The sequence below is a fragment of the Odocoileus virginianus genome, chromosome 14 (assembly GCF_023699985.2).
Source record: "Odocoileus virginianus isolate 20LAN1187 ecotype Illinois chromosome 14, Ovbor_1.2, whole genome shotgun sequence".
NCBI lineage: Eukaryota > Metazoa > Chordata > Mammalia > Artiodactyla > Cervidae > Odocoileus > Odocoileus virginianus.
This window is the reverse complement of record NC_069687.1, coordinates 30147554-30170871: the sequence shown is the minus strand read 5'-3', so window position 1 is coordinate 30170871 and position 23318 is coordinate 30147554. Positions and strand designations below refer to the sequence as shown.

The window sequence follows — 23318 nt, the reverse complement described above, 5'->3', positions numbered from 1 at the left end:
TGTTTTTTTTTTAAAAAAGAGATGCTTGGGGTTCATTCTTCCTCTTTCTGGTTCTCACATACAGAATATGCACCATCAACAGCCTAGACCAGCACTGTGCAAAGGAATTAGTAAGATATAAGTCATTTTAAAGTTTCTAGGAGCCATATTAAATAAGAGGGAACAAGGGGAGTGAATTTTAAGTTTATTTAATTCATTCCGTCTGGACTATTAGCATTTCAGTGTGCAATAATAAATATTATTATTAAGGTATTTGACACATTTATTATTCGGTACTAAATCTTTGAAATCTGGTGGATATCTCACATTGGTGGAATACCTCCATTTGGACTAGCCACATTTCAAGTGCTCAAGAGCCACATGCAGGAACGCCTACTGCAACACACAGCACAGCTCGAGAGGGCAGCAGAAGGACATTATAGAGGAACCTGGGTCCCTGGATGAGTCCATGAAGCAAAACTGTCCTGCTGGCTCTGGAGTGTTGGAAATGTTTACTCAAGGAAACAGTTCTATCTATTCAATTTCATGTATCTTGTTATCACAGCTTACCCCATATCATAATAAATATGTCCTCTGGGGTCTCCCAGAAGGACCCTGCAGCTTCTCAGTTATGAAACAACCCTTTAAAGCATGGACGCTGACTCTCATGGAAAAATAAAGAAACCTCCAAAATCACAGCCCAAGTTTGAAAAATTACCATAGAAACATTCTCAGCATTGAAAAATACATTTCAAAATAAACCCATCCCAGGAGAACATGTGGTTCCTCAGACTTTTTTGTCCTTTTCCCACATTATAAATCTCTGCACCTCCTGGTCAGTCAGCCCACTGGACAGCCCAAGAAGAAGGAGGGCGGGAGATACCATGTCCTTCAGCCTCCTGAGAAGATAGAAAATGAAATCCTTTTAGGCAGTGCTTCTTAAAAAGTGAAATTAATTTCACATGGTAACAACTAATAATTGGAAAACCAAGTCAATCAGAACATAACTGACTTTCCTTGTTTAAAGGGAGGTGGGGACTCGAAAGGAAAGTCAATGCTTGTCACTAATGTCATCTTAATAGACACTGCACCTTCAACTCATGCTGACACCTGCTGCCACAGAAATGCAAAGAACCACCTCCTATGGCAGAGATCTATGGAAAGAAACTCAACTGAAAAATCTCCACGGAATGAATTCAGAAGCAACTCCTACTCCACTTCAAAAGAAAAATTACATATGAGAATTTGTCAAGCAAAAAACACCTAAGTCAGCGATAGTTCAAAATGATTAGGTAATTTCAGAATAAAGAGATAAGAGGTAATAACTTAGATGATTTTCTGCTTGTGCAGACGATCAGATTTCCCCAAGTTTAGGGGCCAGCTTCTGAGTTTCATATCAGTTTCCAGCTACAGCTGGAGTGATATCAGGTTTAACCAAGAATTCCTGCAATTATGGTCTGGGGTAACTAGAATGATAACCATTTTTCCTTCTTGCTTTTCTTTTTCTTTGGAATGTTTTTGTTTGCTTCCTCCTGTACAATATTATAGAATTCCATCCACAGTTCTTCAGGTATACTGTTTACAAGTTCTAATACTTTGACAAACCAAGACTGTGTTGAAAAGCAGAGACATTACTCTGCCAATAAAGATCTGTATCAGTTCAGTTGCTCAGTCGTGTCCGACTCTTTGTGACCCCATGGAATGCAGCATGCCAGGCCTCCTTGTCCATCACCAACTCCCAGAGTTTACTAAAACTCATGTCCATTGAGTAGGTGATGCCATCCAACCATCTCATCCTCTGCCGTCCCCTTCCCCTCCCACCTTCAACCTTTCTCAGCATCAGGGTCTTTTCCAATGAGTCAGTTCTTCGCGTCAGGTGGCCAAAGTATCGCAGTTTCAGCTTCAGTTCTTACAATGAATATTCAGGACTGATTTCCTTTAGGATGAACTGGTTGGATCTCCTTGCAGTCCAAGGGACTCTCAAGAGTCTTCTCCAACACCACACTTCAAAAGCATCAATTCTTCGGCACTCAACCTTCTTTATAGACCAACTCTCACATCCATACATGACTACTGGAAAAATCATAGCTCTGACTAGACAGACCTTTTTCGGCAAAGTAATGTCTCTGCTTTTTAATATGCTGTCTAAGTTGATCATAACTTTCCTTCCAAGGAGTAAGCATCTTTTAATTTCATGGCTGCAATCACCATCTGCAGTGATTTTGAAGCCCCCCAAAATAAAATATGTCACTGTTTCCACTGTTTCCCCATCTATTTGCCATGAAGTGATAGGACCAGATGCCATGATCTTAGTTTTCTGAATGTTGAGCTTTAAGCCAACTTTTTCACTTTCCTCTTTCACTTTCATCAGGAGGCTTTTTAGTTCCTCTTCACTTTCTGCCATAAGGGTGGTGTCATCTGCATATCTGAGGTTACTGATATTTCTCCCGGCAATCTTGATTCCAGCTTGTGCTTCATCCAGCCCAGTGTTTCTCATGATGTACTCTGCATATAAGTTAAATAAGAATGGTGACAATATACAGCCTTGATGTACTCCTTTCCCAATTTGGAAACAGTCTGTTGTTCCATGTCCAATTCTAACTGTTGCTTCTTGATCTGCATACAGATTTCTCAGGAGGCAGGTCAGGGGGTCTGGTATTCCCATCTCTTTAAGAATTTTCCACAGTTTGTGGTGATCCACAAAGTCAAAGGCTTTGGCATAGTCAATAAAGCAGAAATGATGTTTTTCTGGATCTGTATAGTCAATGTACATTTCACAGTGATCATGTACAGTTGTGAGAACTGGACTGTAAAGAAGGCAGTGCACCAAAGAATTGATGCCTTCGAACAATGGTGCTGGAGAAGACTCCTGAGAGTCTCTTGGACAGCAAGGAGATCAAACCAGTCGATTTTAAGAGTATTGAATGCTTATTGGAAGGACTGATGCTGAAGCTCCAGTATTTTGGTCATCTGATGTGAACACCTGACCCATTGGAAAAGGCCCTGTTGCTGGGAAAGATTGAGGGCAGAAAGAGAAGAGGGCATCAGAGGATGAGATGGCTAGATGGTATCACCAATGCAATGGACATGAACTTGGGCAAACTTCAGGAGATGGTGAAGGACAGGCAGGTCTGGCATGCTGCAGTCCATGGGGTCTCAAAGAGTCGGATACGACTGGGCGACTGAACAACAACTAGAATGAGGCTATGGTCTAGTTAGCCAGTAATGGGGCTTTCATTTAGAATTAGAATTTTCTGAACTATAGAGGAAGAGCAAAAAGTAGCAGCATCTGTCCTCTCTTGCTTCAAAAGTTCAGTTTCAAGTGCATCTGCCTCCCACAAAGCAACCCAGAGCCTCCTCTGCCCGGGGAATGACACTATTGGTGAGCTTTGCCACCATCGGTGGAGAGCGCTGACAATGACAAAATCAATCCATGGGTCTTTATTGCTTAGAGCATTGGAGCAAAATTCACTTTCTGCAGTCTGCAGCTTTGAAACTTAAGAAAGGGAATTCCGTGTCAACAACTGTGCATAGCTATTACTCTGGCATCAAGAGAAACCGGGATTAAGATCTCTCTGCCATTTATCAAGCGTGCAACTTTATCCAAGTTACTTAACTTCTCTCAACTTTAACTTCTCTCTGTAAATTGCTATTACAGCAATGGTCTTCGTTGGATACAATTTTGTAAGCATTACACATGAAGGGTTTTGGTACAGTGCCTGGCACATGGCAAGCATTCAATCAATGAGAACTCTTCTCCTAATTTCTCTTGTAGTAGGTCAGTGATCAATACATGTTTACTCGTGTGATTGTGCTTATCCTTGTGATTAACATTATGTTTAGGTGCTGCCCCTTCATGGATCACAGTATTGTCATGGCAAAGGGGCTGTGCAACTCAGTGAAGCTATAAGCAATGCTATGCAGGACCATGCAAGACAGACAGGTCACAGTGATGAATTCTGACAAAACGTGGTCCACTGGAGGAGGGAATGGCAAACCCCTCCAGTATTCTTGCCTAGAGAACTCCATGGACAGTAAGGAAGGCCAAGAGATATGACCATCCAGAAGACATGGCCACCTGATCCAAAGAGTCAACTCATTGGAAAAGATCCCAGTGCTGTGAAAGATTGAAGGCAAAAGAAGGGGGCAGCAGAGAATGAAATGGTTAGGTAGCATCACTGACTCAGTAAACATGAATTTGTGCAAACTCCAGGAGACAGTGGAGGACAGAGGAGCCTGGCACGATGCAGTCCATGAAATCGCCAAGAGTCGGAAATGACTTAGCAACTGAACAACAAAATTAGGCACAAACACCCATTAAAAAGCTGTGATACTCCAGCCTCACTTTATTAGACACTGAAAATATACAGTCCAAAAGATGAAGAAACTGTGAAGCTAAAGTTTATGAGCACACGTGCTCAGTTGGGGGTGCCAGGGCTTTGGAGAATCTATTCTAGGACAGAAAAGGATGGAGGCATGTTTGGGGTTGAACTGTGAGCCCCACGTCTGACACACACTCTGCAAAATTGATCAGTTGAAGTCTTAAGTACTCAGAATATGACCTGATCTGGAGATAGCGTCTTTACAAAGGTCCTCAGGTTAAAACAAGGCCCTTAGGGTGAGCCCTAATCCAATAAGGCTGGTTTTCTTATGAAAAGGAGAATTTGAAGACAGAGACATGTAGAGCGATCGCCATGTGAAGATGAACATAGACATCAAGGTGATGCATCTCAATGACTGTCAGCAAACCACCAAACAAAGCTGAGAGAGACACGGATCAGATTCACCTTCACAGTGGTGGCCTCCTTCAGGAGGGAGGCCACCAACATCCTTGATCTCAAACTCCTGGTCACCAGACCTGTGAGCTAATACACTACTGTTGTATAAGCCACTCAAGGCATGTTCACAGCAAGTCTAGGTAACTAATGGGTTTCCCTTGTGGCTCAGTGGTAAAGAATCCACCTGTTATGCTGGAAACAGGAGTTCGATCCCATGGTCCGGAAGATCCCCTGGAGTAGGGAATGGCAACCCACTCCAGTATTCTTGTCTGCAAAATCCCATGGACAGAGGAGCCTGGCGGGCTGCAGTCCATGGGGTTGCAAAAGACTGAGGGATAGACTTTCACTCTCCCCACCCCCACCCCAGGAAATTAATACAAGGTAAAACCAGGCAGCAGCAGATTCCTCACTAAGATGGGCTGACAGGACCTGGAAACTATGTAGCATGACACATTCTCTGCACAAGTTTACAAGAGACTCAGGCCTCTTCCCCAAATGGTCACCTCTGATGTATTTTTAAATTATATCTATGGGGGAAAAAAAGAGGCTAAGCTTTACAATAGATTTAGCCAAGGTTCCTCTGTCAAAAGAGGCTCAGATTTTAAAAGCTCTTTTTTTTTTTTTTGCATGTGAGGTGGGGGAGGGAGGCATGGGCATGTGTAAAAACTTAGTATAAACAACTAAAAACTTGAAAAAAATACCTTGGCAGAGATGCCGATTATCGACCTTCACAAGAGCCACTCTCTCAACAGGCAACAAATTCAAACTCCTGTCTAAGCAGGATGTGTCTGGTTCCTCAAGATTCATGGGGTGTGTGCATTCTTTGGCTGAAAGCTGCCATCATTAGTAGCTGCTCCATAAAGAAATACCATTAATTTAATCTCTCATGGACACAGCCATTTCAAACTGGATGCCTTTTTTTTCCCCCTAAATGGAATGTCCACTGCTTCCCTGTTACAGTGGAAAACATAATTGGGAACAAATCTTTCATAAAATTAAACACACACCCACAAAGTGAACTCTGAAGGCCTCCATCACGTTGGAGAGGCAGTTCTCAAGATTTGTTACAAAGATCTTTCAACCCTTGTTTCACATCCCTCAACCTCCACCCATTTCACTCAAGGCACTAAAAATTGGCATTTACAAAGAAATTCCAGAAGCCTGAGCATTTTATTAGCAAAGGGAAATCCCAACCTTCTTGGCTTCATTTCTCATGATGACAGCTCATTTTTCCAAGTGGAACCACGTACTGGTTGCTGCAAATATTTAAAGAGGTAAAGAAGCTACTTTCAAACTAGTCATAAAAGAAATAAATAATGATGATTTAGAACCCTGTACTTACTTTATAAGCATAAAAAGTCAAGTACATCCATTTTTTAGACTAGAATGAAAAGTTTACAGTGTTCTTATGAAAAGACTCAGAGCCATGCCATGGGCATTCTCTTGGGCTCCTTAAGTGTCACTGTTGTGGGTCAAGGGCTGTTTTTGGAAAGTGAGTCTACCCACTGTGCCTCACAACTTGCTCGCCATCATTAACCTCTCCTCCTCTCCGAACCATCCTTCCAATCCTGTGCCTCCCTGAGGCCTAGAAGAAGCTTCAGCTCCATAAACCTCCTACCAATTTTCCCATTTCCAGCGATTCACTCCTCTCTGAAAGCTTACAGCTTTCATGATTCAGGTCTCCTAATTTAATGACTGGTTATATTATCCTGGATAGCCTATTAATATCTATATTCTACAGGATTTGCATTCTGTCTTAATTATTGCCTGTGTGTAGTTTTTCTCCTCTGATGTGGGTTTTTTAGTTTCTTCAAGACAACCAGCATCCCGCATATTTCTCCAATATCCCTTCCAGTATCTAACCCCAGTTCAAAGATGACCAAATCAATTTAGAAACAGGAATCGGAAAACGTCACCCACATTAGGGGGAACATCTGTTAAGCCCCATGACTTTCTTTGGCCTCTGTGGGTTACCTGCAGGCTCCCTATTAAGTTTAGGAATGGAAGCCACTAGACAAGGACAGTATCTAACCACAGCCCAAAGAAACAGGCTAGGTCCTCCCCCCTTAGGTCATGCACAGAAACTCAGCCGCTTGAATCAAGCATTCTGGAAAGGATGCTAGGAAGAAATCTCTGCCTGATGGTCCTAGTGCAGCACAATGACCTTAAAGGCGTCCACGGGGGCTCTTCTGGGCCACACTTATCCTTTCTCACTCCTGGGTTTTGCCCTCAATGGTCTCAAACTCATTTGGCTGCAGACCTCCCAGACACGGGCTGGCTGAAATGTGATCATGCCCGCGGGTTACCTGCCTTCTCTTTACGAGAGCATGAACATGATCTGCTGTCCCTCTTCCTCCTACCCCCCAGAAACACAAAGGGCCCTTTCTTTATCCTTCTTTCAGCCTCCCACAAAGACTAGCAGGCAAATTTGATGGGTGAAGGTTTAGGGTTATTCTCTAAGAGAGACCACTCACTTTGGGTAAAGATTACAGTTTGGCTCAGTGAACTGAATGTAAACAGTTTAGAACTTGTTTTTCTTGTAACAAGTGACACATGGGGATGCATACACATATACCAAAAATGAAAGCCTAAAGCACCCGGTGAAAAGCAAAATCCTCCCTACCCCACCACCCTCACCCCCCAACCCAATCCCAGTTCTATATCCCTCCTGAGAGACAGCAACTTAGTTGCAGATTATTTTGCCCTCCAGACCACATACACTTTTCTGCCTACTTCTCATTGTGTTTGCTTTTTTAAAATAAACCATAATTATATTATTGACTCATTCTTTACTTTCAATTAGCAATTTCTACATAATAATTTTCTTTTTTTTTACTTTCCTGATAGCTCAGTTGGTAAAGAATCCATCTGCAATGCAAGAGACCCTGTTCAATTCCTGGGTTGGGAAGATCCACTGGAGAAGGGATCGGCTACCCACTCCAGTATTCCTGGGCTTCCCTGGTGGCTCAGCTGGTAAAGAATCTACCTGCAATGTGGGTTGGGAGACCTGGGTTGGGAAGATCCCTGGAGAAGAGAAAGGCAACCCACTACAGTATTCTGGCCTGGAGAATTCCATGGACTGCATAGTCCATGGGGTCCCAAAGAGTCGGACACAACTGAGAGACTTTCACTTTTTTTTTGCCTTTTAAAACACTTTTATATGACAATTTACATTTCACCTCCAATTACTTTTCAAAGGAAGGTCAGCAGTAGTGAATATCCCTCTTTATTTTTTTAATAATAATTTTCAATTTTAAAAATATTCAGAAGTCAGTAAAAGATGTCACACATGAAATAAAGTTTGCACCAACAAAAATATCACTTTGCAGTCTGTCCTATTTGACTAGTTGAAATTTTAGACACAAGTAAAAATTCCCAGTGGTCACACAGAGAATAAGAGAGAACAAGCTGCTGCTTTTGTTTTACAATCATGCCGATATCATTTTCATCTAAAATCTACTGCTTAAAGGGAGAAATACATGTTGTTAGAGAGAGAAGGCCCTCACCACCCAGGTCCGTGCTCTGAAGACCATTTACAATGCCCAAGCAGGAGGTAGTCACCTTCCCAAGTAAAGCTTGTGGTGAGTCTGAACCTGCCTGCCAACCATAAGCTGAAGTCCTCTCAACTCCAGCATGGGTGTCTGTGATTAAGAAAGAGGTAGAAAGATGTACCAAGAATCTCCAGAATGCCAGGCCTAAAACGTGTGCCTTACAGGTGTGAGAACACTTAACCTTCACAACTTCATGAGGTAACACTACCTTCAGTTTTCAGCTGAGGAGCCTGGGGGTTCAGGACAGGGAACAGACTTGCCCAAGGCCACAGACCCAGGCCCGAAGTTGCTTTCCCAAGCTACTGCCCGGACTGCTGTCTCATAAAATCAGACCTGCATCCACATTTCCTCTTTCGGAAAACCTGGGGTCTGGAATCAGGCTACTTGGGCACAAACACTGACTATACAACTTTGAGCTAGAAGAACTCAGGCCCAGGTAAGGGACTGGAGCTCCCTGGGTCTCAGTTTTTTCATCTGGAAAATGAGCCTGCCAGTAATACCTACCACATAAGGGTTGCAGCAAGATTAAACAAAGCTCACATAATGAGCTTGGCACAGCACTTGACTTAAAGTAAATATTTCATAATGGTTAGCTTTTACTAACCTGCGGCTGATTAACAAGCTGGGGTTTGAAACGTTTTTCTTTTCTGCTTTTATTCCCTCCATCTTGCAGTGGAGAGATGATGCTTTGGGAAGCAATTTGGGGTGAAATTGGGGAGCCATCTGATACCATCTGGCCCCATAATACGAATTTCTTTTGCTCTCCTCTCCCAAGCTTGCTCTTCTAACATTTCTTCCCTTTGCGCTAACTGCCAAAATCATAGCTTTTCAACTGCCAAATTCCAGAAGCTTTTAATAGTGTTATTACTGTGACTTTTTCCCCCTAAATAATGGAAATATTTCAGTTTTTATTTAAAAACTAGATTCCAGCAATACTCTCCCTACAGCCACCAGTTTATAAACCTAAAGTGTATGCTCCTATTATTTCCCCCTTGCCCCTGTTCATATATCATGGAAATCTAGACTGATTAAATTTTGCTAAAACAATTTTAGCTTGTACAAATGGAAGCTGTCCATTGGAATGGAAAAGGTATTTGTGAACCTGGTCACACAAGTTACAAACCCGAATCGGCCTGGCTGGACAACATTTTCCATTTAAGTGCCTTTTCCTTATTAACTGAAAGTCCATTGAGATCTAGAGACTGTCGCATCACTTGGCCAACAAACGAGAAGATTGAAGGAAGTTTTCTTAGCGGAGTGGCAGGGGCAAGAGGTCAACGAAGTCAGATGACCAACGTTGTCACTCCAGCCAAAGGTTACCTGGACAACTTCGGCCAAGTGACATTCTCTGAGTCTTAGTTAACTTACCTGAAGAATGAGGAGGCGAAGTCCGCTTTTTCCTAAAAAACCCTTTCTCCTTAGAGCTCAAACTTCCTTTCAGCATAACAAGATTCTGCAATCATTCCACAAGCACCTCCTCCAGTCTGGGCCTTATCAGGGCAGTAAGTTACATGTCATGATGTAGCCTCAGGAGATAAGCTTCAGCCAAGGGGAGGTATGTGTGTCTGCATGTGTGACGTGTTAGCCGTAAGACATGGTCTCCACTTATTGCAAAAATGTGGTTGTGCCAAGCTGTCATATAATTCACAGCAAAGCAATAAAATCCAGGTTTACTTTTAATTACCCAACGTTAAATGACAGCCAAGCAAACCCATTAGGAGGGTGACATCGCTGACATCCATCAAACATCTTTCCATGTATTTCTCCCCTTCAACCACTCTGCTCCAAGTATCTGGAGCAGCTAGCACAAGACTGGAGCCTCAGCAGAGTTTATGAGCTGACCTTCTGTTACAATAGCATCACATATAATCCCACTGCTGTGTTCTTTTTCTCCATTTTCTCCTCTGGGAGACTTTGTCTCATAATTCAGGCATCATCACTGGTTCCTCCAATCCAAACGCTTGTATGATGAATAAGAAATGAGGAAGAACTCCAGGAATTAAGGGGAAATAAAGGTGCAGGCGGCAATAGATATTGCTGTTTCACCATAAAAGCCTTAACAGAATTTAAGTTTCCTAAACACCCAAGATGAACCACGCTAACACATAATTCCTTAAAACCACTCTCTAAAAATGACATTCTGAGTCAGATTTGGAGGGATTTAGAAATGCTGAGGTATTTGACTCTTTTTGTTAAGATGTTTAATTTAACTGTTCCTTTCTCTACAAGGCACAGACATCAGAATTAAAAAAAAAAAAAAGTCATTTTTAGAAGCTATATACACAAACAGCAAGAACACGTCATTCACAAAAGCCACGCTGAGCGGGCCCCAGAGCACTTCTGACTTCTGTAGTTGATTAACCCAGCACCTTATCAAGGTCCAAGGGAGGGTGTTTCTGCAGCCAGACGTGAGTCACAAGTACTTACATCACTCTTCCTGAACTTGGCCTTCAAGCTCTTCATCTTTAGTCCATTCAGCCCTCCACAGCTCTAGAGGACACCTTCAGCACCTAGCCAGAGAGAAAAAAAGAAATTAAGTATCAAGGTCTCCTGGCTCAGATGGTAAAGAATCCACCTATAATACAGGGGACCCAGGTTTGATCGCTCAGTTGGAAAGATCCCACAGAGAAGGGAATGGCAACTCACTCCAGTATTCTTGCCTGGAGAATCCCATGGACAGAGGAGCCTGGTGGACTACAGTCCATGGGGTCACAAACAATCAGACATGACTGAGCAACTCAGATACACACTTCAAGTTTTCCAAACAAACACTAAAGTGACTCCCTCCCAGCTGGACTAGGACTTTGGGCCACGGATAAGCGTCTGGGTTTAAGTTAGGAGGGTGGTCAGGGTTAAGGGCTGGGAAGTGGTACAGAATGTTATGTTCTTCCCATTTGTGATACTCCTTTGAAGCGTCCAACATTTTCAAGTTAACTGAAACTTTTCATTTTCTTCCAACTCCTCATTCAAAGAAGAACAAGCTTAAGTAAAGGCTGGCCTGTCACTGCACAAAATTCAGTGCCTAACTCCCTCCTCTCCATCCCCTTCACAGTACAGTTATAGCCTCCACCTCCTCTGAAAGGGCCACAAGAGTGAAGCATACTGAAGCACAGCTCATATTCCAGATGCCATTCATTCCCTATTTATTTTTCTCAGTGTGTTTTTTTCCCCCTCGTAGATGCACAGGGCAATGAGGGAAAAATGCAAGAAACAACAAAACCTCCCTCATCAAATACCTCATTCCTCAGGAAGCCACTCAAAACAGTGAAAGACTCTCCCCAGGTCCTCGTGGGACCCAATGATTCCAATCCAGAGCTGGAAAAGTCTTAAGAAACCAACTCATTTAAAAGGGATCTGTGGTGCCTTTAGAAAATGAAGGTAAATTTTTGGAATGACAGTATATCTGTATTTTTTTTTTGGCTGTGGCGGGTCTTAGATGAATCCTGCAGGATCTAGTTCCCTGACTAGGGGATCGAACTCAGGCCCCTGCATTGGGATTGCAGAGTCTTCATCACTGGACCACCAGCAAAGTCCCTGTACTTTTTTCTGGGAAGAAAGTTCCTATTTTCATCAGATTCTGCAAAGGCATTTCGCCCTTCAAAAGGTAAGACTATAGATCTAGTCGGAGCCCCTCATTTTCCAGAGGAAGAGATGGAATCTCAGAGTGAAGAAACCTGTTTGCATTCCCCACACCTCTGTATGATAAAATTCAGAACCAAAGTTGGACTGATGGGTAAATGCCTTTTCCACTGCCCTACAGCTTTAAAACTAAAACCAGAAAGTAAACTCCTGGGCTAAAACATGGCATGAACTTGATCTCTTCCATCTTGAAACCTGGAAAGTGTATGTTTAGGTCAAAAATGACAGAAAAATCTATGTGCAAGTTCTCATCACCTGGAAAGCACTCAAGAAATGTAACGTCAAGCCTCAGCTTACAAAGTGAGAACAGGGAACATAAAGAGGCCCGTCTATTTGAGGACTAAGGAACGATGGTCAGGTGTTGACCACAGTTGATCATTACCTTTCAAAAGCCTTTCAAGGTCATCATGTTCGTCCACCATCTTTATTCTGGACTAAACTGATCTGAGGAAACAGATGGCATGGTGGGGGGCAGGGTAGGAAATGCAGGCAACTGAATGGCTGGACCATTACTCTTGAGGTCTTTGTTGCCACCTCCAGAAGTGGTCCATTGGCTCCCTGGCTTCTAATTTGCTAATTTTTTACTTTCATTAATGCTGCTGCCCTGAAGCAGGGCCCCTTGGACGGGTCACAAAGCACCTCAATGACATTAATCTGGAGGCCACACCATTCCTGTGGCCTCCCTGTGGTCCCTTTCAATCTTCCCAGCCTCAGCAGGAGTGACAGAATGTCTGTTGCCTTGGAAACCGCACACACTGTAATTACACCTTGTTAATTGCCATGTACTTAACCACAGAGAAGGCTGGGCCGGTACCTGAACGGCAAAGTATAAACTCTGAGGACAGTGCTTCTGGGTGGCCCCCCAACTTAATCTGAATCAGAAGAATCTGGGGACAGTTTGCTGAATGCAAAATTCCCTGGAAATTGAATCTCAAGGGCAGGGCCAAGGAATCTGCTTGGTTGACTCTGGCATACAAGTTTGAGAAGTCAGAAATCAGGTATGTGGAACTGGAAATATCCTTATCAAAGCTGTGCTGGTTTATGAAACAGCCCTTCATCATGTCAGAGCAACCATCTTTTGATGAATCCAAGTAGAAACCCTGATAAGCAGATGTTCCCAACCTGACACCGGCTCACGGTTCTCCACCAAATGCAGCTAGAAGATGGAAATTGCCCTTGAAGTTCAATTCCTTCCACCCTACAGGTGAAGTGCTAATAACCAAGATAACAGGACAAATCCATGCACCAGGAAAAGAAGCAAACAGAAACCCAACCTTGGATAACCCACAAACCGTGTAACCCACCAAGGTGGAACCACCCAAAGCATTCTTTCAGGCAAGAACACAACGTCTCAGCCAAAGTTGGGTCAGATTTTTGTTTGAGGTCATGGGGCACCTAGGGCCAGAGGTGGGGGAGCGTGTTGCATGGGTGTGGGTGCTAGTAGTTTGGTGTGTTTGTCTTTGTCTCCCCCCCACCCCTCAGCATGGTAGTGAGAAGTATGCAAAGGCTCATTTAAAGAAGATTAAGTAAATAAAGCAAGTAATTCCAAAAACTCCCAGGGGGAGGTATTAGCTGTGAAAATGAATGTTTTTCTGGAAGCTCTGGGCCGTTTGAGAGCTGGGTGGTCCAAGGGTACAACTCTGGGATGACAGACATGGGGGTCAAGGGTAAAAAGGTTTAGAAACGCACAAAACAGTAACTAGAAACAAGAACTGTAGCTGGGGATAATTAAAATTAGTAACAAATCATTGCTTTCCGGGAATTGGTAAAAAGGACCTAACTCCAGGACCTAATCCTAGAAGTCAGGATTTGTGGGAAGTCACCTGGGCTCCCTTTGCCTCAGTACCCCCTCTTCCCCAAAAGGACCCATGAGTCAATTGAGACTTGCCTTCCTTGGCTCAGCTGGAATCTTTCGGCTCCAATTCCCAGATTCAAACTTCCAAAGCCCAGACTGGATAAAGTGACATCTATCAACTTAGTGAAGCCACACTAACAGCAGTCCTTGGAAAAGTAACTTAAGGTGCTTAGGTCAAAAGAGCTGCGATAAAGCTGAATTAGCTGCATGGGAGCCTAATTTGGATGGTTCAAAAAGAGAAGGGCATGTTTCACATACACAGGAAAAGGTATTTGAATTAAATCCTCTCATTTCAAGCAGAAAAAAAGCCTGTCTATCCACTGAGCAAAAATGTTGGTCAGTTTACTCCATGCTCAACCCAAAATAAGTTAACAAGCATTGCTTCATTGCCAGTTACCATGTGATGTCACTCCATCAGTGAGAATGGAATAGGGCAGGGAGGCACAGGCTGTGGCCCTCTCATCTGAAAGACTAGATCCAACAAACAGGGTTTGTTAATCCATTTTCCCTTTAAAATAATGCAACTCTCAACCAAAGCTTAACATGAACTACCCTTATCGAATAGAATTTCTAGCCTGAATCAAAAAGCCTTAATGTTAGCCTACAGAGCTATACTGTGAACTAACAAGTTAGACATCTTTGAGTATTAAAAATGACATAACAGATATAGAATTTTCCTTTTGGGGTGATGAAAATGTTCTACATTTATTACTATGTGGCTGTACAACCTGTGAGCACACCAAAAACCGATCAACTGTACCATTCAAATGGGTAAATTGAATAGGATGTGACTTATCTCCACAAAGAAGTTAATTCTTTAGCTGTTATTTTTTAAAATAGTTTAATAATCTTCATTACCTTCTCCAATCTGTAGAGCTAGGAAAATTTCAGGTTGAGAACCTATGGATTAGTTGAAAATGAATTTTGAAGGAACAAAGGTTAATAAGCAATGCCCTTAGTGCTAAAAGGTTCCTTGCTCCTAAATTCTCCTTAGCTATTTCTCTACCACAAGCCACCTCCAACCGAAATGTAATCATGAGGAAAAGAGAGGGGAAAAGTTCCTCTCCTCTATCACCAAACCACTCCTTCTCCCACTCATCCCCACTTCCACCTCTACATGTGACCCAAAGGTTATTGCATAAGACAATGCTGACAATTATGTCAGCACATAAGGGTCCTCTTGGAGCCCCCAGCCAGGTATTTAGATTCTGTAATCAGAAGCGAGGCTCAGAATTGGGTTTTTTTCTTTGTTTTTTGGTCATGGTCCACAGCATGTGGGATCTTAGTTCCCTGACCAGGGATGGAACTCACACCTGCACTGGAAGTGCAGAGTCTTAACCACTGGACTGCAAAGGAAGTCTCTTGTAATTTTTTTTTTAACTCACAAGGTGACTTGGATGCTCAATGAGATTGGGAACCACTGTTCTATACCTATCATACCACCTAATCATACCTATAATTGACGCTTTCATTAAAACTAATTTAGAGACACTGCATAAGTAGACATGATAGATCAGTATTTCTGAACACTGACTGAATCTTTCAAAATATTGTGGGTGGATGAGAGGGGAGCATTCTACATTAAAAGCTAAGAGAGAAACTAGCTGGTTACCATGGCCACTAAGAAACAATAACTCACAAAGGCAAATGGCAGCTATACACACATGTATCTTTTCCTGACTCACAGGGATATACTAGCATCCAAGATGCCATACCCCAGGATTCAAGGGCAGTGGTTTAAAATAGTTCCCTCTGAGTCATCATGGCACCAGAGGACCTGAGTGAATAACAATGTCCTTGCTCTAACTAATCCCTCCGTCATGGAATGTGAGATACTTCCTCGGAATCTTCAGCAACACCAGAACACTAAACGTGCACCCCCAGACTGGCTTTGAGAATTTTTCTTCCAAGTAAAAAGTACTTGAGACTTAAAATCCAAAGCACTGGTGATGACACTGAACAAATGCAAGACACTGAGACTAAAATACTTATCTCTTGCTCAGCATCTACCTCTTCTCCCTTGAGTACCTGCTTCTGCAATCATCTCTCTCCAAAAAATGGAATTTTAACCCAAAGCTGCATAGACACTCAAGGCGGAAAAACAAATACATGCTGTCAAAGGTCTCCCCGGATAAAGCAGTCCCTGACGACAGAGCCTGTCCTGCCATCTAAGCTGCCGCTGGGGGCAGAAGCTGCTTCTCTGCCTCCTGGATGGAAATCTCCGAGGGCTAGGAAAAATCAGAGAAGTCTTCACCACAGAGGTAGGGGTCTGAGTGTCTCTAAAAGGAAACTCAGGATATGGGCAAGCTGACGAGAAGAGGGCTCTTCATCGGGCCTTTCTTACAAGACAGGGCACAGCCATCCCAGGTGAAGTGAAGGTCAAAACACCCGTCCAAACTCTGCCAGCAGTCCTTGAAGCTTCTCTTGGGAGGCTGAGCAGGCGTGGTGGGAACTGATGCAAACTTCTCTCTAAAGAGAAACTCTCCCCCAGTCTCCATTCCCTGACCCTTTTAGACCCTGTATATAAGCAAGGGGTTCAAGAGTTTTTTCTGGCAAATTTGAAAATGTACATCTCAGGCTATTTACATTGGAATGGAGGATTTTCAGGGTAGAGTTTTCATTTTGCTTATTACTTGGGTGCTAGCCATTGGTATAAAAATCAATAAATGTTTCCTGAAGGGATGTGTAAGACAGAGATACAGGTTAGGTGCCTGGGTAGACTGTAGACTTCATCTTTGACCTCAGCAAGGCTTTTTTTGGTCCTAAATGGACTGGGTTAGCTGCAATGGGATTAAGTAAATGCCGTGATCAGTTTTCACATGTACATATGAAAGCACTAAGTTTTAAAAAACCCCAAATCACCATCTCATCTGGCCTATGAATCCTATCAGGTTGCTCCTCTTTGTTCCCTCCACCTCCCTCTCTGCTCTCTGAGCTGTGTGCCTCCTGCAGCATCTCCCTAATCACATGCTGAGCTCAGCCCTGGGAGCTGACCATTTGAATAATGGAATGCAAGAGTCAACAGACAGCAAGGACCAGCTGCTAAAACCCCAAGGGGCAAGTGCTTAGGACAGAGATTTTATCAGCCTGAAGCAAAGCAGGCCGAGGGCTCCCCCAGATCTGCAGGCCTGACCTATTATTTCAGAATGAGATTCTACCACTTCCAGGTAGGGAACTTCTCAACAAGGAAAAAGTACATCCTAGCCGCACCTGATGCTAAAGCTGAAGCTCCAATACTCCGCCCACCTGATGCGAAGAACTGACTCACTGGAGAAGACCCTGCCGTGGGGAAAGACTGACAGCAGGAGAAAGGGACAACAGAGGATGAGATGGTTGGGTGGCATCACCAACTCAGTGGACATGAGTTTGAGCACGCTCCAGATGGTGAAGGACAGGGAAGCCTGGCAAGCTGCACTCCATGGGGTCACAGAGAGTCAGACATGACTGAGTGACTAACCTGAACTGAGCAACACCCAAGTGTTCACCCCTGACCTCAGCAGGACTTTCTCCATGGTCCACACTCAGCAGAAGGTCACTGAGGCTGAGAGAAAGGATGGGTGAACAAGCGTTCACGCTAAGTTGCTTCAGTCCTGTCCGAGTCTGTGTGACCCTATGGACCGTAGCCTGCCAGGCTCCTCTGTCCATGGGATTCTCCAGGCAAGAATGGCGTGGGTTGCCATGCCCTCCTCCGGGGGATCTTCCTGACCCAGGGATCGAAGCCGTCCCTTAGGTCTCCTGGTAGGCAGGTTCTTTACTACTCAATGCCACCTGGACAAGCACTGGGTGTCAAATTGGAAGCACAAAGATACAACAGAAATTTCACTGCGGCCAGTCCAAGACGCACAATTTCAAAGGATTTAGCCAAAAACTAGTAACAGGACTCTTGAACCCTCACTCACATCCAGGGTTTAAATGGGTCAGAGCACATGGAGATTGGGGGAGGTTCTTTCTCCACTCCAGTGTTCTTGCCTGGAGAATCCCAGGGACGGAAGAGCCTGTGGGCTGCTGTCTCTGGGGTCACAAACCATGACAGTCAGATAAAGGGGGTAGAGTAACAGGAGAAAGTGGAGAAAGAGAGAAAAAGAAAGATATTTTCTTCTAAATCGAATTTGAAATTTTTACTTTTATTTTAAATCAGGCATTCTGAGTTCTAAATTAAGAGTATTTAGCAACTGAAATTGACTGTAGAATTTTTTAAAAATCTAATCAGAAAAGTTATAGATTTCACCCAGAGGCATGAGATAGGCTAACCTCTCTGAATAAATTTTAAAGAGTCAGTGGGACACAAAACAAAGCTGCTTTGTGATCACGTTTAAGGTGTCTTATTTATTCAGCAGACCAGATACATATAAATAAATGAATAAATGATTCAACAAACATGCAAACTTTACTAAGCATTAATTATGGGCTGAGTGCTCTCATATATTAACTAAGGTGCAGGTGAGATAAAAGATTACCCAGATGATAAAGAAGAGTGAAAGGTAAGAGGAACAAAAAAGACATAGGCAGTAGTTTCATCCTGATGATGAATCCTTCCTAAAATACTGTAATATCTCACTCCCTCCCCCCAAAAATGACCACACTCTTTTAAAACCATAAATGCCATCCAGATAATATACCATAATGATCATGAAGTGAAACTCTTAAGAACATTAATCTCCCTCCCTATATTCACAACTTGCCTTTATCAGGGGATGACATTTCTTTTGAGAAACAAACACATCATTCTTCTTTAAAAATAAAACCTGCCATCAATGAGGACCAATGTTGGTCCATGAATCAGTCAGAGCCACCAGCACTGATATAAAACTGGTCGGGGCTCTGGCAACATTACTATCTGGGCTGTCAAATCTGCTACTCACATGCTCCGATAAACCTACCAAAGAAAGGCCCCAAGGTTACCTCATGCCCTAAATCCATCCAATTTAAAAAGCATGGGCTTAAACAAAACAAGCCAACTCTGGAATACAAAAATCACTCCAGGACTAAGAAACGCCATGTGATTATCCCCTCTTTTTTTGAGGTTATTTTTAAGCTGATCTCTAAAATGCCGTTTCCAGGGTGTTTTTCCAAATCTTTGATGTTGGTGTCAACAGCTCTATCAAGACATAACACTGTGTTCATCTCTCAAGCAAAAAAGCTGCCCTGCACACATCTAGTAATCAAACCCAAACAGCAAGGGGTATGTGCCAAGTGCCTTACCATCTCCATCGCAAGTCCATTTCTTGGCTTTCCCCCACCTTAAAATCCAAAAGAATCATTCAAGTTTAAAAAGACAGGGCCACTCCTCAAATGTTACTGGTGACTATATAAAATGTGGAAAGCACAAAGTCACTGTGGCAAGTAGTTTGGCAGCTTAAATATACATTTACCGTTCAACCTGGCAATTACACGATGTGTCTTGCCAGAAGAAATGAAAACATGTGTCCACAGAGATGTGCACATGAGTGTTTACAGCAGCAGTATTCATAAGCGTGAAAAAGTGGAAACAATTGAAACATCCACCAACTAGGTAAACAAAACATGGCATTTCCATACAGGGGAAGGCGGACTCTCCAGGACCATAAAGGAACTAAGGGTTGATACATGCAGTGCAAAACCATTGCGCCAAGTGAAGGTCAGACACAAGACCACACAGTGTAAGATTTCATCTGTACGACAAGTCTGGAACTGGCAAATTTATAGACAGGAAGTAGATTAGCAGTCGCCTAGGGCAGGATGATAAGGAGGAATTGCAAATGAGCATGAGGGCTCTTTGGGGGGAGGTGAGAGAGATGTTTTAAAACTCAATTGTGGCACTGGGAAGACCCAGAGGGATGGAGTGGAGAGGGAGGTGGGAGGGGGGACCGGGATGGGGAATACATGTAAATCCATGGCTAATTCATTTCAATGTATGACAAAAACCACTGCAATGTTGTAAAGTAATTAGCCTCCAACTAATAAAAATAAATGAAAAAAAAAAAAACTCAATTGTGGTGGTGATTCCACAGCTCTGTAAATTTATTAAAAATTGAGCAGTACTGTATACTAAAAATGGTAAATTTTGTGGAATGTAAATCATACCTCGATGAAGCTGTTTTTAACAAGACGAAATACAAAAAGTGAAATGCTAAGTTGTTAGTGAGAAACAGCTTTAGAGTGCGAGAGGGTAGCTCCCTGGATGGTTATACCAGACTCCCTTGGTTTCACTCTAGAAAGATTAAATGGTCAAATGTTGGCTTACTGTGACATCATCGGATCTTTGACTTGGCTTTAAAATGGGGTAACTCAGACTCTCCACATTCTTGTATGCAGGAAGTGTCATTTACGGTAATCACAATGGTTCTGATGAATCAGTCACCTAGTGCCTCAAATACTTTTTGAGGATAATGGATAAATAAGTTAACAACATGGATACTGTGAATTCTGATGCCCTAGAAACAGGAGTGGAACAGCAGATGGAGAGCACAAAAATCATTTCTGCTGCCGCAGCTACCATGTTGGAATGTCATTCGAACACCACGTACTCAAATCATATATTCTCATCTCCAGCCCAGCTCACTTGAAGGCACATCTCTGCATTTTCTCTAACCTAACACATTGCCATGTAGCACGCTGTCTGCCCCATGACTCCCAGTACCCAGCCTTCTTCTGATAACTGCATTTCTTTCTAGAAAGCTGTCCTCCTAGTCCCTTCCCCCTCCCCCCACCCCACACTCCAGCCAGGTTATAGCCTGACCGTAGCTGTTCCCAAGAGATGGAAAGGTGTCCTTAGCAAGGCTATCAGAGACCCTCCCTGGGATTTTGGGTGGGGGGAGAGGAAAGGGACAGGGAAGGGGCGAGTACAAGAAGAAGGAAGAGAAGGGGGCAGAAGAGGGAAGAAAAAGGGAAGATTAAAGCCTTCCTCTCTGACGGAGAAACTAGTAAAATGTGAGCCTGGCAGCTGTCCAAGACACTCCTAAGTCAGCGCAGAGAGCTGGTTTGAAGGAGGGAACCAGGGAGGCCCCAAGACTGTTTTAGCACAGAATTTGGCATCCCCTGAGCCAAGCTGCCCCCCCCCAACCCTCACCCCAACCTACATGCGTGCAAAGTCACTTTATTCATGTCTGACTCTCTGCAACTCCATGGACTGTAGCCCACCAGGCTCCTCTGTCCATGGGATTCTCCAGGCAAGAATACTGGAGTGGGTTGCCATGCCCTCCTCCAGGGGATCTTCCTGACCCAGGGATCAAACCCATGTCTCTTGCGTCTCCTGCATTGGCAGGTGGGTTCTTTACCACCAGTGCCACCAGGGAAGCCCTCCCTATCCTAAGCTAGTTCAGGTTGAGTTCTGTGACTTGCAATCGACGAATATTGACAAATCCCAAGCTGCCTTCCCACCAAGTCAATCCCGCTCAGGCTGTCACCTTAGATGCCACAGGAAGAGAGGAGCCTAGAACCTCGGCAGCACTGCTGTAGTTTGTACGTCTGTCTGTTCAGCTCATTTGGAAATCTGTAGCTAAATTCACTTTAAGAATCTACAGAAATGAAATACACACCCTCCAGAGTCTAAGTGGTTGAATACAGTGGGGTGACCTACAAGGTCCCCTCTGAACCCATAGGTTAGGGACGGCCTATTTATCATCCATTTGTTTGGCTATGAGCTGCTCCCTGATCTGCCAGCATACCCTCACCCATCCCCACCTCCAAGCATTCCATTCTTTCTTCACCACAGAAGACCTGGCCAGCAAGCCCCGCCTTCTGGGCTATTTCCACTCTGAAAATAAGACCGGCTCTTTCGCTCTCCTACAGGAACCTGCCAATAAGGAAAACAGTCACGAGTGACTGGAAATGAATAACAGAATTAGACTGTTAAAAACCCTCAGGAAATAAAAAGCCTTCATAACAGCTGGGTCCTGCAGGACCCTGTGAAGTGGATCAGGAGGAAGATAGGGACTTCGGGGGGTGGGGACAAGGAGATGGGGCAGACAGTGGGGAAGCTGCCTGGAGGAGGGGGTGGAACGCTGCGGTTCAGCTGGATCAGGAGACCTCAAGCACCAAGGATAATTCTCAGAGCAGTTAATCCTTGAATACTGCTGAAGATATGATAAGGAAGCATGCTTTCACTCACCCTAACTGATTCTAAACAGGACACCTGCAAGAGAAGCCCGACACAGTGGCTCAGTCACCGAGCATCACCCCCCAGGGGTTAGGCTGGCCTGGATTGGCCACACTACTCTCCTGGCAGTGCAAATGGAAAAGCCTTCCAGATCCTCTCCACTAAAAGCCCCAGGCCACTCCAAGCCCGCGCTCTGTCAGGGGGCCTAGAACCATCTTCACAGTGAACACAGGCTCTGTTGACTGAATTTGAGAGCCTGGACCTTCTTTCAATTTTCAACCTTTTCTGTATTGAGGGATAGAATGAAATAGCATCAACATAAAGGATGGGGAGTACTTCTGTCACCTGCAACAAAGATTTAAAACACACTCCCCTCCACCCTGGGCCCCACACACAAACTCACATACCTGGCACCTGATTCCATGAGGCTCTAAAGAGTAAAAACATCGCAGCTACTCAAGAACTTGCAATTTAAAAAGAAAACTAAGAAATCTATACTGTCTTGTTTACTCACAGGTACTGCCTACCAACTCTGGCCGAAGTACATAGGGGGATGTAGAAAACTGGCCCATACATAATCCCTGCCTACAACAAAGAAAAAAAAAAAAGTCCATGCTGATTAACACACATACAAGAAAGCAGAGACCCACAGATTTGTAAACCAAGAACACAAATGTCCACAATTTCATGTGTAATCAGATTATGATGAAGCTAGTGAGCTATCATATCTCTAAGGAAACACTAAAAACGAAGGGCAAAATTCCAGATAACTAGGTAAAAACACAGCGAAGCTTAATCAAACCTGCATCTACTGAGGCATTCTAAGTGTCAGGTAGGACTGGGGTTACAGGACCTACAAAAGGACATACTACTTCGACCAGTTCTGTCCAATACTGCAGTCATTAGCCACATGTGGCCACTAAGCATTTGAAACATGGCCAACACAAACTGACATGCACTGTAAGTGGAAAATACACAATGGATTTCAAAGATTTACTATTAAAAAAAAAGTCAACTATATTATTAATAGCTTGACTGAATACATGTTGACAGAATTTTGGATATACTAGATAAAAATAAAAGATGATTACAATCTCAGTTGCTTCATTTTCCTTCTTATGTCTACTAGAAACTTTGAAATGACTTGTGATGGCATGTATTTATGGCTTGCTTATACTCTATTAGACAGTAATGATTCACATTTTCCCCTCAAAGTCTGGCACAACTGGCAATAACAGCATCTTACTATTATTACAAGGCAGGCACAAAATTAAGGGAAAAAAAGTATAGGTTATCATGTTCAACACTCACTCACTATCAAATCATGAAGCTTAGACCCAGTAAATCCCGCAAGTTGATAATGGATGAAAGTTAGTTTAAAAGATTCACTCTGCCACATGCAGAAGAAGGGATAATTAATCAACAATTTTATTTCAAAA

At 43.4% G+C, this 23318-nt stretch overlaps 1 protein-coding gene across 6 annotated transcripts in view; it reads right to left on the bottom strand.

Moving 5' to 3' along the window:
* The window catches only part of RAI14 (retinoic acid induced 14), a 159927-nt gene that overhangs the window by 121646 nt on the left and 14963 nt on the right, over window positions 1–23318 (bottom strand). For 2 of the 6 annotated variants that reach the window (XM_020891503.2, XM_020891508.2), the window contains exon 2: window positions 10736–10818. In XM_020891503.2, the coding sequence (XP_020747162.2) occupies window positions 10736–10771 (36 nt within the window). In that variant the 5' untranslated portion in view covers window positions 10772–10818. Of the gene's footprint in view, window positions 1–10735; window positions 10819–12329; window positions 12350–22286; window positions 22308–23190; window positions 23254–23318 lie in introns of those variants that run through there. The other 4 variants (XM_020891501.2, XM_020891502.2, XM_020891505.2 and 1 more) reach the window with 4 other exon arrangements.